We start from the raw sequence: 14,814 nt of genomic DNA on the forward strand, positions 1-14,814 counted from the left end.
AATTGGCTCCCCACAGACTGACATAAGCGCGCGCTCACACACACACACACACACACACACACACACACACACACACACACACACGGGGTGGGGGGGTGGGGGGGGGAACTTGTCCAAGGCAGCACAGCCAGTACCTGGCAAGCCTCCTAGGTGTTCCTCTAGACGCTTGTCAGAAAAGGGCTTGGCTCCCTGACTTGCTTGGGAGCTACTTGCTTTCGAGTCATAGCCTGAACAGGGGTGGGGTAAGAATACACCTTTGGCGCTTGCCTTCTTTCTTTCTTTCTTTCTTTCTTTCTTTCTTTCTTTCTTTCTTTCTTTCTTTCTTTCTTTTTCTTTTCTTTTCTTTTTTTTTTAGCAAGCATATAGAGGTGCGGCTGGAGCTCAGTTGGTAGTCTTGGCAGGAATGCACAGGAGTCTGGAATCAATTCCCAGTAATCAAAAAATTGGGCGTGATTGAAGGAGCATGCCTGTAATCCTACCACACAGAAGGTTAAGGGGCAAGAACCGGGAGCTTGAAATCCTCCTCACCTATGTAACACAAGAGTTCAAGAGACAGGAAACTTTGTAGCAAAAGGAAGAAAGGAAGGGAGGGAAAGAGGGAGGAAGGGAGGGAAGAAAGACAAGAGGAAAATAAAAAATAAGAGAGCAGCAAAGCGGCTCAGGGGGTAAGGTACCCACCAACAAGCCTTTCAGTCCCAGGGACTCGCTTGTAAGCCCAGCACTCAGGAAGCAGGGACAGAAAGATTTGATTTGGAAGCCACCTAGTCTACACAGTAAGACAGTGCCTTAAAGGGGGGAGAAGGAGGGAGGAGGGAAGACGGCTCCAGGCTCTGGGTGGAGTGTAGACAGGAGCCTTGCGTCAGGTTAAAGACACATCCACAGACTGCTTGACCTTGAGGAGGGTGCAGGCCAACCTTCTCCAGGACAGTGCTCCAGTAGGAGGCTGGGCACCAACCACCTTTCACCCTTTCCCCAGGCCTGTTTCCTCACAGACCTCACCTCTGCTCCACTCCCAGGGCAGCTTGGCTGATAAAGTCCTGGGAGAGGCCACTTCACTTCCGGGCTCAAAGAAGAAGAAGAAGAAGAAGAAGAAAAAAAAAGACAGTATTGTGCCTAGGTAAGGTGGAGGGGAAAGTGTACTGTAGATAACAGGGAGAGCACAGCCAGAGTCAGGAACATCTGGAAGAGTCCAGAGAGAACACGACCCGGAGTCATCTGAGGAGAAGAGAGAGGGGAGAGGAAAGTAGATGTAGAAGGAGAGGTGGAGTGGGGAGAGGTGGAAGGGGGCGGGGAGGAGAGGAGAGGTGGAGGTGGGAAGAGGGGAGCGGAGAGAGGGGAAACGGGAGAGCCAGACCAGAGAGTAAAGGATGACCAGAAGGGGCTTGATAATCAAAATGTCTGGAATATATAGGGAAGGGCTGCAGGGGAAAGGGCGGCCCAGCCCCTGGGCTGAAGAAATTTAGGGAAGGGGGTGGGGTGTGACAGCCACACCCTGTAGCTGGGACCTTGGCAGCCAGGTCTGCTTTGTTATGTTAATGACATCTCTGCCTTTTTTCCGCGTCTTTGAGACCTAACTCCGAGCTGCCTGCGGCAAGTCCCAGGGAGTTTGAGCCGATTTCTTCCACTGGTGGCGCTGAAGGGCTGAGTGGTAAGAATCAGGGAGCTGCAGGAGGATTAGATCTGGGCCCCCGCTTGTGCTCAGAGCAGGCCCCGAGCTGGGAAGAATCCTAGAACGGCTACTCCCAGCTGACTCAGACCGACCGCACCGCTCTTCTTATCAGCCCTGGGCAGGGACTAGGTTCCGATCTGGAGATTCCAGGCCAGGAAGTGAACTGTGTGCTTCGTTTTACTTTGGTTTAAGGAATGGGGCTGACTCACAGGCATGAAGGGCTGGGGCACGTGGGGTGGTGGCGAGTTGTGATCATCCAGCACCAATAGGCGGCTGACGGGAGGCCCCGGGAGTGTGTCCAACCTCCACCCCCACGGCCTGACAGCGGGTCACAGAACTCTGCCTCCCAGTTTAGATGGGAGGGAAAGCCTGGAGAGTTCCTCTTACCGTTTCAAACAGAAAGATATTTTCAGGGGCCTGTAAGAGCTCAGTGGGTAGAAGTGCTTGGTGCCAAGACTGATGAGTTGAGTTATATCCAGGGGACTCACAGGGTGAAAAGAGAGAACACACACACACACACACACACACACACATTCATGCACATGCTGTAATTTTTAAAATTAAAAACAAGACATTTTCAGAATAGTCTTAGTCTTTCCTAAAGGTTGGCTGCTTGCCAAGTTCTTCATCCCAGCTGTTTGTTTTAAAGACTTCTGTGACCTCTGCGACCCCCGCCATTGGGGGTCTAGAGATAACTAGACAATAGAGACAATAGTTTCTAGAGGTAACTGAGGCTTAGAGGAAGCAAATGGCTCAGATTCACCCCGTAGACTTAGGACTTCAAGTCCAAATTCTCCTGAATATTCAAACTCCCTTGAATATCTAAACCAGGCTGACATCAGGCTGGGTGGGCTGGGATTCTGGAATTCTGTGAACTGCTCTAGAGCCTTCCAGAGACAAACGACTGCCCCACCCGGAGCATCCCTCGATGGGGCTCCCTCTCAGCTGCCGTTGTTCTGCACTTGAGTGACAAGTGGGGCGACCAGACCAGGTGTTCCCTGCCAGCCAGGTATCTGTGAGCAGCATGAGTTCATAGCTGGGCAGTTACGTCTGTCGGTCCGTCGGCTCCCACCCAGGATCTGAAGGGGAAGAGGGTGTGGTGCTTAAAGATGAGATAAAAGACCAGGAAATTCCTAGTCCTGTGGGAGAGACCAGGCCCTGTTAGTCAAGACTGAGAAACAATTCCAAAAAAGGGAAGGTTCTTACTCATCCACTGAGTACTGTCATCAGGACTCTGCCTCGTCCCTATATGGCAGCCAAGCTGTCCGCTGGATGCCCCAGGCCCTGTGTAAAGGGTATCAGGCTGAGGACTCTCTGAGAAAACAGACACACACACACACACACACACACACACACACAAATTATGATTGGCTTGAATCACATTCCAACCCCAAACCAACCACCATGGATTTCAAAAGGGGGTTTCTTTTCTTCACTGTTAAAATAAAAATTAAATAAAAATTTCTATTTTCATATATGTGTAAGTGTATTTACATCACCCCCTCCCTTTCCTCCTTACACCCCCCCATGTTGTTCCCCCTCAAATTCCTTATCTCTTCTTAATTATCAGTTTTGTATATATGTAGATATGAATATATGTGTGAATATATACACATATGTACATATGAACAAATATATGAATACAATGTGCTCAGTGTTGTATATATACATAGAGGCAATCACTTAGTATTGCATAGCCAATTAGGGGCCTCATCTATGGGGAAGATTAGTATTATTTTTTACTAATACTAAGTCATTCACTAGTCATTAACTGTCCACAGCACTTCAGGACAGGAACCTAAAGGCAAGGGACTCGCTGATAGAGAGGTGCACTGGCTTCCTCCTCAGGGCTCGGCCTGCTTTCTTATAGAACCCAGGACTTAGCAGGGAGCTGCTGAACATGTCTTAAGTCCCAGCACTCTGGAGGCAAAAGCAGGTGGATCTCTGAGTTTAGAACTAGTCTGGTCTGCATAGTAAGTTCCAGGACACTCAGAGCTAGCTAGAGAGACTGTCTCAAACAACAACCCCCAAGCCCAGGGCCTGCAGCCCAGGCCTGGCCCCACCCACAATGGCACATGGTGGCCCTCCCTCATCAATGACCATGTGGGTGGCCCTGCCTCACCTATCACTAAGAAGATGAGCTCCAGGTGGAGCTTATGGAGGGATGTTGTCAACTGAGGCGCCCTCCGTTCAGATGACTCCAGCTTGTGTCAAGTAGACATAAAACTAGACAGCACATTTGGGCTGTTTGGTTGTTTTTTCCTTTGTTGTTGTTGTTGTTTATAATTTCATATATGATTTTTGAGTTACATCGCTGCTCTGTTCCACGTCCTCCAACTCCTCCTGGTGACCCCACCTCCAACTCCTCCTCTGACACACACCCTTCAACTGCTCAGATTATGACCTTGTTAAGAAGGGGTTTTCTAATTGACCAAGCCAGTCTTCACACCAGACCTTGCTCTGGATCTCACTGTGAGGTGGGGCTGACTTGTACTAAGCAGAAGGTAGAAGAGGCAAAGGCAGAAGACGCCCTCCTCGCTTGGGCCCCAGTGCATGGCGGCACCGCTTTTCCATAGCCCGGCTTTGCTGGGACATTCCACCTACACAGTTTATGACCAGCACTCCGAGTCTTCCCTTAAGGCCTGGATGTTTAACCTCAGCACTGTTGACATGAGGGACCTGTTTCATGCAGTGTGCGTTTGGCAGCATCCTGGTACGGTAATTGGGAGGAAGATCTTCTCTCTTCCATGGTGACGATGTTACCATGCAGACAAGGTTACCCCTGTTTGAGGTAGTTCAGGCTGTCCCAGAAACAGATTCCGAGGTGAAGGCTACAGAGACGTGAATGGTGGAGAAGGAAGGTGAGGCCATCGGTGCTGTTAAGTAGCGAGTCAGACTTTAGCTGGCTGGGGTGTGGTTGCTAAGCAGGAACTCCCTTCCTCCATAATCAGCTTTGGACCTTTGTATAGCAAATGCCTTTCCTTAAGATTTAAAAGAACAAAACCAGGCCAAGCACTTTTGATCCCAGTGCTTGGGAGATGGAAGCAGGCAGATCTCCGAGTTGGAGGCCAGTGCGGTCTACACAAGGAGTTCTAAGGCAGCCAGGGCCACACAGAGAAACCTATCAAAACCAAAAGCAAACAAAACAAAAAAACCCCACAAGATCATGAGAGGGGCTGAATCCTACTCTGTAGATTGTCTGGCATTCATGAAGCCACGGGTTTCATAGCCAGTACTATATAAACAGCACATTCCTATAATCTCTGAGCTCCCGCTATAGAGTAGGGGCTGGGAGGTGATCAGAAGGTCAAGGTCATGTTAGAGATGCAGCTCTGTAGTCACAGTGCCAGCCCAGACACCAAAAGACCTGGATTGGGCACCCCCAGCAACTCCTAACCAGGATGGTGTTCACTGTCTGCCTCAGGGGTTAAACTCTGCTTCGCGTGTGCTAAGCAACCACTCTACCAAGTGGCCCGCACCCTTAGGCCTTGCTTTTGAATGTTCCTTGTGAAGGAGACCTTCCCCTGTTTTACAGATGGGAAAACTGAATGAGACTCAGAAACTCTGCCTGGAGCCTGCAGCTCCCTCACCTCAAGTAGACACAGCTCCCAAGCTCTGGTTTCAAGACCTACTGACTCTGCTGTCCTTCCAGCTCCCAAAGAAAGAAGCCTGCAGGTCTGCATAGAGGGGACTTGAGCATCAGAAAGGTTATCCTGGGGTCTGAAGAGTCTGGAAAGGCTGGCGGCAGGTCCACAGCAGTTCTGCTGACACAGGTCTGAGGTTGGCCTGGCCTGTGTCTGGGTTTGGGTGGGGCTGTTTCAATGGGAGAAATAAAATGAGTTGGCCTTGCCAGTTTAACAGGAGACAAGGAGAGAAAACAATATGGGGGGGAGGGTTAGGAAGAGCTCTGCAGCACGTCAAAGCAGGATTTAGTCTAGAAGGATTTAGTCTGAGACTACAAGAAATCAGGAAGGACAGAACTTTGCTGATGTGTTGGTAGCACCCGATGAAGGGACATAGAGGCAGTGTGCAGGCTTATCAAGGGACTATAAAAAGGAGTCTGCTTAACTCTAATTTCTTGGCTTCCTTGAATGAGGTCACATTGTTATGAAATAAATTCTAAGGTACAAGCAAAGTTAATAATCGTGTGATAATAATTGATCAGTCCCTGTGTACCAGATATATGGAAGCACAAAGACAGATGCAGAGGCCAAGAGAGGTCCCTTGCAAATGACACCCACTGCCACTGCAACCACAGACCGGATCGGCAGAGAGAAAGGGAGCCAAAGGTTCTATTCAAGAAGGCTCATCCAGGTGTGGCATGGTGGCATGTGCCTATAATCCCAGTACTCGAGAGACAGAAGCTGGGGAACCAGGAGTTCAAGATAATGCCATCGTTGTCTACATAAGACTGTTAAAAACAAAACAAAACAAAATAAAAACAACTGGAAGAGAGCTGGAAGGTAGCCTCTGTGAAAGGCGAGGTTCAATCCCAACACCACATGGTGTCTGATGGTATATACAACTGCAAGACTAGCCCTTGGGAAGTAGGAGCGGGAGCATCAGACGTTCATTTTCATGTTCAGCTATATAGTTAGGTCAGGGCCAGCCTGAAATACCTAAGACCACACCTCAAAACGAAAACAAACGGGGCCTGTGAGTGGCTCAGCAGTTTAAAGCCTGACAATCTGGGTTTGATCCCCCTGAATTCACACGGTAGGAAGAAAAACAGACTCCCATAAGATGTCTTCTCTCATCTATACACCCTATGGGTATATATACATCTATATAACACTATGGGTTATGCACACACACACACACACCACAGGCACACAAACACACCACAGGCACACAAACATCTACAACACTTCCCCCAAATCATAGCAAACTATTTCTTTGATTTACTCCTCACTTAAACGTGTGTGTATGTGTGTGTGTGTATGTGTGTGTGTGTGTGTCTGTCTGTCTGTCTGTCTGTCTCTGTGTGTATGTGTTCTTCTTTTCCTATAGGGGCATGTATGCAAGCTTGCATGTTGTACACATAGATCACGCAAGAGATCAACTTTGGGTATTATTCATAAGAAGCCATCTACCTTTTATGTGTTTTGTTTGTCTTTTTTAGATTTGTTTATTTATTTTATGTGTATGAGAACACTGTAGCTGTCCAGATGTTGTGAGCCATCATGTGGTTGCTGGGAATTGAACTCAGGACCTCTGCTCACTCTGGCACCACTCGCTCTGGCCCGAAGACTTATTTATTATTATATATAAATACACTGTAGCTGTCTTCAGACACACCAGAAGAGGGCGTCAGATGTCATTACAGATGGTAGTGAGCCACCATGTGGTTGCTGGGATTTGAACTCAGGACCTTCAGAAGAGCAGTCAGTGCTCGTAACCGCTGAGCCATCTCTCCAGCTTGTTTGTCTTGTTTTTGACTGGCTGGCCAGCAAGCCTCGGGGATCTGCCTGTCTCCACTTCCCAAGCTTTAGGGTTACCATCCCTGGCCTTTTTCTATGGTTCTAGCAATCTTCATGCTTATACAGAAAGCACTTCACCAACGTAGCTACCTACCTAGCCCCAGGTGTGAGTAAATGTGTGTGTGTGTGTGTGTGTGTGTGTAGAGTAGTTTTGTTACTGTTTTTGAGACAGAGTCTTGCTATGTAGCTAAGACTTGCCAATGCTGGTCTCAAACTCTCAATTCTCTCCCTGTCTGAGATTCAAGGCAGACAGAGGCCTCTGGTAAGTGTTTTAAAGAACAATCCAAAGATGAAGTCTCCTTCTCACTGTAGCCTGTGGAGGGGAGGTCTGTGGCAGTTTCTTGTCCCCCCATTCACAGGTGAGGCTGACTTTGGCCACAGAGTAAGGGAGGTGCTTGTCAGCTTTTCCCACTGACAAGCAACACTGTGCCTGCTACACCGGACTCCGGTCACTGAGTTCAGCCTGCAACTTCAAATCCTAATTCTATAAATATTAACTTAATTGACTTTTAAAAATTCTAAGACCAGCCTGATATGTATGCTAGTAATCTTAGCACTTAGGAGGTAGAAATAGGAAGATCAAGAGTTCAAAGCCATCTTGGCTACATGAGGGGTTTGAGGCTCACTTGGACTATATGAGACCCTGTGTTTTGGGAGGGGGGCTGCATGTTCACTGTGGTTTAAAGTACAGAAAAGAAAATGCCTCGCCCTCTCTGTCTCTAACATTACCATTTGCTTATGAATCATCCCAGAGGTATTTTATACACTGACAGGTAGTTATATGCACAGATACAGCCTTTATTTATACAGGACCAGTGGCTTTGCCCTATTGTTCTGACGAAACTGTACAGTCGCATGGTCTGGTGACAGCCTGTAGACAGCTGAACTTTCCCTCCAGGACGAATGAATAAGTGAGTTAAGTTCTGTCTGGCAAAGGCCCTGCCACACCCACTATCATGAATTAAATATTGAGAGATAATTAGATCTGATGATATGGAAAAGGAAGATGGCAAATGAAAACGAAATTAAGGATAAGGATTCGCTTCCTGGGTATATAAGGACTCACAGAAAGCTGTCACTAAGATAAAGTGTTAGGTGGTCTCCTGGTGTTATTATTATTTCTTCCATTCCAAAGGAAATATAAACACTGGACCGAGAGCAGATCCTGAGAGCCCGAGCAGCACAGGCGCCTCGCGAGAGCTTGTTACTGGTCCTCGTGAGGCAGGAAGCAAGAGCTTGTTACTGGTCCTCGTGAGACAGGAAGCGCTGTATGGCCTTGTGGCCTCAGTCTCCTCGATTGACATGTTTGCAGTTAATTGCTTTGTGGAAATGAGTAGAGCAAACACCCCACCCAGGGCAGGGACAGGATGTAGATTCTTCAGGTCTGAAATGTCAGGCTCTAGGTCACACATTGTGGGTGCCCCACACCCCAGTGGTTCTGCATACAGGATGAAGGCTGCCCCCTACCTCAGTCCGCAAGCGCTCATCCACCCACCCACCCACCCACTCATCTGTTCTCTACATTTTATGTGGCAACTCTACACCAGGTACACAGAGGTGGCTAAGATAGCTTTGGACCTGTTGCTGGGGTATGCAGACCAGTGTGGAACTGATCTAACTAATATCAGACACATGTCTTTAATTTCTTCGAGGCCTTAGATCTCCGTCCTCTACACTGGGGGAGGGGGGCTTCATCTAGGAAATAACCAAGCTGAGCTGACAGCTACCGGACTTGGGATGTGGAGAGAAAGGAACTCGATTCTCAAGCAAAGGGAAGAGAAGAGGAACACAGGTTATAAAATAAAACATAACAAGATCTTCTGGACTAATCAGCTTGCCTAATACAGTCAACAGGGTCTTCAAGAGAGTTCTAGGAAGACTTAACTATGGAGAACTAAGGAGATGACAGGGTGAGAAAAATGTTTGTGCCTTGTTTTACAGGCCTTGAAGATAAGAAAGGCTTCATAAGCCAAAGCATGCACACTCTTCTAGAATCTGGAAAGGCCAAGGAACAGATTCTTAACCAGAAGTTCCAGCAAGAAATACATTGGTTCCCAATGGACCTTAGATGGGACATCTAACTTACTGAGTTGCAAGATAAAAAATTTGCGGGATTCTTGGCATCAAGTTTTGGTAATTTGTTACACCAGCAAAAGACTACTAATATCCATAGAAAACAGTTCATTTTCACTCAGACGTGTGTGGTATTGGACTTTAAGGCTGAGTTCCTTGACATACAGAAATCAACGTGTCTAATTTACCGTTGCCTTGCAGGCTCTGGGAAAAGCACCTGTCCCTCACTGAACCTATAAATGGGTGGCATATTCCCTCTTGACGCGACCATTCCTTCTAGTCTAGTCCCCTGCCTCCTCGTGTGCCCTTATTCCGGGCATTTCCCAAGTTACTTTCTTCTCTCTGGCCAGTAAATCATTTTGGTGAGATTTAGGCGGCAACCCCAGGCGTTGCGCAGGCTTTGGACCGTAGAGGGCGAGCGCAGCTAAGGAGTTCGCTTCTATAGGGTAGAAATGGGGCGGAGCCTCGGGGGCGGGACGGCGTAGCGCGCAGGCGCCAGGCCAGGCTACTTGCGCGCCCGGGGACGGACGAAGACAGTCCGGCTCCTGTTGCGGCTAGTGTAGCAGCGCTTTCGAGCCCCCTTCCCACTTGCCTCAGTTCCCCCTTCCCGGGCCCTTGGGGCTTTTCATCTCGGTCCCTTGCAGCTTGTTGCCTCCGCGCGCTCTCTGCTTCCAGGATGCCGGTGACGGAGAAAGACCTGGCGGAGGACGCGCCGTGGAAGAAGATTCAGCAGAACACGTTCACGCGCTGGTGCAACGAGCACCTCAAGTGTGTGAACAAACGCATCGGGAACCTGCAGACCGACCTGAGCGACGGGCTACGGCTCATCGCGCTGCTGGAGGTGCTCAGCCAGAAGCGCATGCACCACAAGTACCATCAGCGGCCCACCTTCCGACAGATGAAGCTGGAGAATGTGTCTGTGGCTCTGGAGTTCCTAGACCACGAAAGCATTAAGCTCGTGTCCATTGGTGAGTGTTGTGGCCAGGCCCTAAGTTTACAGTCATCGGGGTATCCGGCAGCGCGCCCCCACCGCACATCACTTCCCGGGTGTGAGGGAGAGGGAGGTGGCCCTGGGATGAGGACCTAGGAACGTAGGCCTTTTCCGCGGTGCCATCTGTGGGCTGGGACCTGGCGTGATTGCTCGACACGGTGCTCCCGGCAGTGCCGCTGCAGTGTCGGGGTGGCACTAAGACCAGATCCTCCAGTCACACCTGGAGATCTAACTTGCGGGAACCCCTGGGATTGCTGGGGAAATCGTCTGCTGACCCTAATGGCAAAGCCTTGGACTCAAGTACCAAATCCCTACTTCACGCTCGCCAGGTGCGCCCAGAGCAGAGTGACCCGCCCGAGCTGAAAGGGCGTTGGCTCGGAGTCTGGGCGTGGAGACCTAGGAAGCGACCGTTCTCTTGCCTGGGATCTCTCCACCTAGGTGGAGACGAGGACCTGGGACCCTCCCCCTCCCCTTCTTAGGCCGGAATGGGTGTGGGCTCTGAGGTTGGAAGGGGCGTCACTGGAGAATGTCCTCACTTCCTAGCTCGGGCTCAGCGCTGGCGGGTTTCTTCGGGTTGAGATAATTTAGTGGTTGATAATAATTAAAGTGTGTAGAGAGAGCTTGACTAGCGCTGGCTGTGTAGCCCTCTAAGTTATCTCAATACTTATCTCTAAGTTATCCAGTGGGCCGAGATGTCCTTAGGCCCATTTTACAGAAGAGGGGACATTTCGAGGGCTAACTGATTTGCTCAGGGTCACCTCAGGTGTGGTCCAACTGAGAAGTAAAGCGGTGCCCCACCCCCTTTCCCCGGGCCTTCCGGAGAGGGAATTTGAGTCTTGCTTCTTTCCTGTTGTCTTGGGTGAGAGAATTAAGGTCTGGAGTACTTCAGGCTTCTAAAGAGAAAACAGGGCCCATGAGGATGTGTTTTGTGACGGACATGGGAGGTGTGTATGTGCCCGGGCTCACTTGTTTCCCCCCGTAGGCATTCGTTGTGCACATATAGCATATATTTATGATTTTTTTCCGTACACTGTGAGTGCACGGAGTGTTAAGTATGTGGAGGGTGGGTGCACTTAGTGAAAGGGATTACTTAGGGCTGGGGTTTCTTCCTGAGGAAGCAAGGCCATTATAGTGACTCTGGTGACAGAAAGGAAGGAAGGTGGGTGTGGCTTCTGGAACTTTCTCTAGCGGAAAGGGGTTCCCTCTGGACTGAACCCTCGTCCTGGCCTCACCCTGGACTTTCCCCTCACCTGTGCTGGCAGGCAGACGAGCTTGCTACTTCTTGGGTCCTGGCTACAACTACCAGCCTGCCTCCCAGCAAGCTCTCCCTCCCAGGGATGGCTTCTCAGTGGAGGAAGCTTCCTGGGGTGCATCACATTGGGGGTGGGGGGGAGGATCTCTTGTATTGAGGAGGGAGGACCTCAGAATTCTACAGGGACTCTCCTATGAAGAATGATTTTCCCGCCTGGCTGAGCTGGACTTGCTTGCATCCATTGTTTGTTTTAAATGCTATATGTATTTCATTAACTCAACAAAGAAAATTAAATTAAACCAAGAGTTAAACATGAGAGAATTGCGTTGAAAGAAAGAAAGAAAGAAAGAAAGAAAGAAAGAAAGAAAGAAAGAAAGAAAGAAAGAAAGAAAGAAAGAAAGAAAGAAAGCATAGCCCCAGAAAATCAAGGACTACCTAATTTACTAGCTGTTTCCTCAAGGGCCTCTGCTCACAGCATGACTCCCTGCTGTGCTCCTCAAGTTTGTGGGTCTCGGTCTGGCCTTGTCTGGTGGTCCCTCACAGTTTTCTGATTGGTCCTCATGATTTCCACTCGTGAACCTGCTGAGGCCTGAGCCTCCCATTGTCTAATCTCACAGTTATCTTCCATTCGTCTGATAGGTGGGGTCTGTGACCCATGGCCAGCGTGTTCCAGTGGCTCGGCATAAGTTGTACTGTTTGATTTGGTCCCTTTAAAATATTTATTGGATCATATTCCCCAGAGTGGTTGGTATTCCTAGGTTAGAGGGTGTGACCACGTACAACCCCTCCCTAGTTGCTTTCCAGAAAGATCTCTTAGCAAACAGGTTTTCCAGACTCTGGAGACCTGTCCATCTTGCCAGGGGCCCAGACTGCTGCCCGGAGGAGATGGAGCCTAGTCCTAGGGATAGATGTCATAGGTAACGACCGGCCCAAAGAATGTCATCTGGCGTGGACCTCAGTTCACTTGCGTTGTTTTGTGCTTGCCTTGGCATTTTTTATTAGTGCCACCCACTGTGTGTTCTGTCGACTGTTCCCATGTAATATCCAGGATAATCAATTAATAGCAATTAATTTCCTTCTGCTAATGATCTTCCCCAGCAGAACCCCTCGAGGGTCAGGCAGGGGTTCGGTTCTGTCCTGGCCTGCCACATGTTACTTAGAAAGCAGTTGTTGTTGTTAATGTTATTGTTAGTATTAGTGTTCCTACTTAAAAGGACAGGAAACAGAAATGAACCAATTTCTGGAGGCAGCGGGGCTAGGGAGCACACTGAGCCCAGAATGCACTCTTGCCAAGCTCTTGAATTTGAACTTGGAGTAGGTTTCCTTCTAGTGTCAGAGAGGCAATCCCTTCCCCTTCCCTGCATAAACAGTTGGTGTAGCTTATGTGCACTTTGCAGTTCCAGGGTGTTGAAGCTGGATACTCACAGTTTGAACTTTAGCCTGAGGGATCACGGGGGTCTTTGGTGAGAGGCAAGATTAGTCCTCTGGGCTGTGATGACATCTCCTGGAATTAAGTGTTGTAACTGTCAGGAGGTGTTTTGTCTTGTGACTGGTTCACTCTGTTGAGGAATGGCTGCTGTTTCCCTTGGTGGCATTTTATTGAGCTTTCCTGTTTTCTGGGGGCTCATGGTTTACTCCACCACCGGGGAAGATTATTGGATGAATTCAGAGCATCGCCGTGCGCCCTGGCTAACGCCCAACAGTTTACATTGTGAGAACCTTTAGAATCGTGTCCCTGAGCCCAGCCGTGAGACGGTCAACAGCTGCCAGCGACCAGTGACATATCTGCCAATAACTTCTGAAAGACAGCCATGGCCTTTTCTTTGCTCACATTTGTGGTTTATCAGAAGTTGGCCCCACCCTAGGCGCTATCCCAACTTTGAAAGTTTTGTTTAGTTTCTCATGTCTTGAGCAGTTTGCAGTGAGGTTAGCATGCTTAGTTAGAGGCCTTTTGTCAGGAGTCGGCAGTTTTATTTACTTGTTTTCTCCACAAATCTTTCTGACTTTTGGGCAGCCCAGCTTACTTTGGAAAGAAAAGAAGTCTCCAAGCCCAAGAACGACAATTGCGGCTGCTAGAAATTTGGGTAATATATTATGGTGTGGTCATCTAGAAAAGGAATTTTTCTTCCCCCTTTCACAAGATGCAGCTGGTGCTGATGTTTCCTTCGCTTACCTGCATGGGGTCAGCCTAGGCATTGTTAGTAGGTTCCCAAGACTTTAAATGGGTCCCTGGGCGGGTCACCAGGCCACTCAGTATCTCCTTCCTTTTGTCTCTTTCTCACTAATCTGATGTGCACTTCCCATTTGTGGTTCTTAGGAACCAAAAGCCACTGTGTTCTTTTGGACCATGCAATCTAAGAGCCACAGAGAATACTTATGTAGCAAAACCTCAGTTTGTTAGAACTGACAAATTCAGGGCCATTTGCAACAAGATGGCAGCATATTCTAGTGAGGTATATTACGGGCCAGGGAGTTTAGGGCGAGGGAGTTGGTAGATTCTCTCTTGCCACAAAGTAACTATTAAAAACTTTCTATACCTCTGTTGTTTAATTGCTGAAATAGAATTAATAGATACCACCTTAAAAAGTTGTTACCACCTTAAAAGATAAGTTTACCTATGTTTTGCTTGCAATAAAACAAGTTAATATTTCTAAAAGTGTCTGAAACGGTCTGGAGAGTTGGCTCAGTAGCTAAGAGCACTTGCTGCTCCTGCAGAGGACCTGAGTTCAGTTCTCAGCACCCACATGATATGATGCCTTACGACTACAACTATCTGCAAATCCAGTTCCAGGGAATATTCTGCCCGATTCTGAACTCCATAGGCACTAGACACATGCACACGTATGCAGGCAAAGCACCCATACAATAATAATAATAATAATATTAATAATAATAATAATAATAATATAATAATAATAATAATAAATCCTATGTTGTTGTTTTTTTTAAGTGGCTGGAATCGGTCAGGGTACATAGTAAGTGCTCTGTGAGTGTTTGTTAACTAGACAGGGTACTGTGACATTATCTCAAGTTGGGCTGGAAGGGTTTGCACACTGAACTGAGGCTCCACACACCGCTCTGGGAGGCCAGTTCAGCTGGCTAATGTTGATCCTACTTGCTAAAATAGAGTGGGGAGCTGCCTAGAGGGTGTCTGCTCCTTGGAAGGGGATGACCCTGCTGTGTTCTGGCTGCCCCCAGGATCCATTCACACCAGCTTTGTTTCTGAGCTGGACAGGAGCTCCGGGCGCCTGTCATTCCAACCTCCCACCCCGTTCAGGAATCTCGGGGCCAAATCACTTCCAGATGGTGGCTGGGCCTCTCCTAAGCTCTAGCAATGGTGGAGCCAGCA

The 14,814-nt window shown here is 48.6% G+C and overlaps 1 protein-coding gene across 2 annotated transcripts in view; it reads left to right on the forward strand.

Annotated features, from left to right (window-relative positions):
- The first annotated feature begins 9,736 nt into the window (after positions 1-9,736).
- Flnb (filamin B) overlaps positions 9,737-14,814 on the forward strand; it is a 132,524-nt gene continuing 127,446 nt past the window's right edge. For both annotated transcript variants that reach the window (XM_052190214.1, XM_052190215.1), the window contains exon 1: positions 9,737-10,190. In XM_052190214.1, the coding sequence (XP_052046174.1) occupies positions 9,899-10,190 (292 nt within the window). In that variant the 5' untranslated portion in view covers positions 9,737-9,898. The remainder of the gene's footprint in view (positions 10,191-14,814) is intronic.

This window comes from Apodemus sylvaticus, chromosome 8 (genome assembly GCF_947179515.1).
Source record: "Apodemus sylvaticus chromosome 8, mApoSyl1.1, whole genome shotgun sequence".
Lineage (NCBI taxonomy): Eukaryota > Metazoa > Chordata > Mammalia > Rodentia > Muridae > Apodemus > Apodemus sylvaticus.